At 65.4% G+C, this 1490-nt stretch overlaps 1 protein-coding gene across 1 annotated transcript in view; it reads left to right on the top strand.

Moving 5' to 3' along the window:
- Window positions 1–1199: 1199 nt before the first annotated feature.
- LOC110391811 (PE-PGRS family protein PE_PGRS26-like) overlaps window positions 1200–1490 on the top strand; it is a gene marked incomplete at its 3' end in the record, with an annotated part of 4203 nt that continues 3912 nt past the window's right edge. The window contains 1 exon segment of the mRNA XM_021383758.1: window positions 1200–1404. Coding sequence (XP_021239433.1) covers window positions 1200–1404 — 205 coding nt within the window.

The following is a 1490-nucleotide window of genomic DNA, read 5'->3' as shown; positions in this document are numbered from 1 at the left end:
CCGGAGCATGGCGGAAGGATCCGGCCGGGCGCCGAGCGGCGGAGGAACACGGATCCCCCCCGAAAACGCGATCCCTCCGCGCCGCGCATGCGCGCTGCGCCCCGCGCCTCTCCATTTTCCCCTTTTCCCCCCCCGTTTTACCTCACGAATCGCTCCGTTCCGCCCCGAATGACGAGAAAATCGCCTCAAACCGCCCCGACGGCTCTGGAGGAACCGCTGAGAGGCGTTAAAAAGCGGTGAGAGCGATAAAATAGTCCCTGCGCACTGCGCACGCGCGGCGGCTCCACAAAGGCCGCAGCGCTCCGCGGACATCTGCGCATGCGCGCAGCCCGCTCGGCACTGCCCCTTGGGGCGCCGCGCATGCGCCGGGCGGGAATGCTCACTGCGGCGCATGCGCAAGACTCTCATCCGCGTCGCCCGCTACGCGGCGCATGCGCAGGACGCTACGTCACATTCGACGCATGCGCGGAAGCGAAGCACCGCCCACCGCGGAGCTGCGCATGCGCAATACGATCCCACGCCCCTCCGTGAGCGGGGAAATCAGAGAACAGCGCATGCGCGCTGCAGGAAAACACGGATCGCGCATGCGCAATGAGAACTCCATTTTTCTCTCCGTTCTAAGGTAATTTTCGCTCTGGACTCCATTGTTCCGCCCCGGGACCACTGCTTCTTCACTTCTGTTCCCAGAAAGACCCTAATCGGGGTCTTTCACAGACGTCAGAGCGATGCTTTAGGTGCGCTTCTTTAGCACTGCGCATGCGCAGCACCGCTGGTTATGGACCACAGTTCACACGCGGTGGAAAATCCCGCCCCTTCGTCGGAACACTGCGCATGTCCAGAGCTGAGAAAAAAAAAAAAAAAAAAAAAAGCAGGCTCACGCATGCGCGGTGCCCAACCGACGCCCTCCGGCGCATGCGCAGGCGGAAGTCACAGCGCGCTCTCGGAAGAGCGCATGCGCCCTACTGTGCCGCGCGTGCGCAGTCAAGGACCTCTCGCCTGCCCCGCGATCCTCGCATGCGCAGTGTTTCGAAGCCGGAGGATCTACGCCCTCAAAGAGCGCATGCGCAGCACGGGAAGCTCCAGAACCGCGCATGCGCTCTTTAGCGCTTCCCACCGTCACCCAGAATGGCGCATGCGCACTGCGGCAATCCCTCCACGCATGTTCAAAGCCGTCCCCGCGTCCGCTCTTGACATTACGCATGCGCGGAAGCGTGCAGCGCATGCGCAGCACCCCGTATCACCCCGCCCTCAAAGCGGCGCATGCGCCGCGCGGACACGCCGCCCTGCGCATGCGCCTCGTCGTCACATCGCCTCCCATACGGCTTCACGCATGCGCGGATCCGCCAGACGCTAAGCCGCGCGTGCGCAGGGCGCAGCCCCGCTCCGCCCCTCAGCGGCGCATGCGTACAGTGGCCGTGCCCGAGCCGCGCATGCGCCCTTCAGAGCGGCGCTCCACCCCTGGGCGCTCCGCGCACGCGCAGTGCCCGCCC

Source organism: Numida meleagris, unplaced genomic scaffold (assembly GCF_002078875.1).
Source record: "Numida meleagris isolate 19003 breed g44 Domestic line unplaced genomic scaffold, NumMel1.0 unplaced_Scaffold522, whole genome shotgun sequence".
Lineage (NCBI taxonomy): Eukaryota > Metazoa > Chordata > Aves > Galliformes > Numididae > Numida > Numida meleagris.
This window is presented reverse-complemented; position numbering and strand designations above follow the sequence as displayed.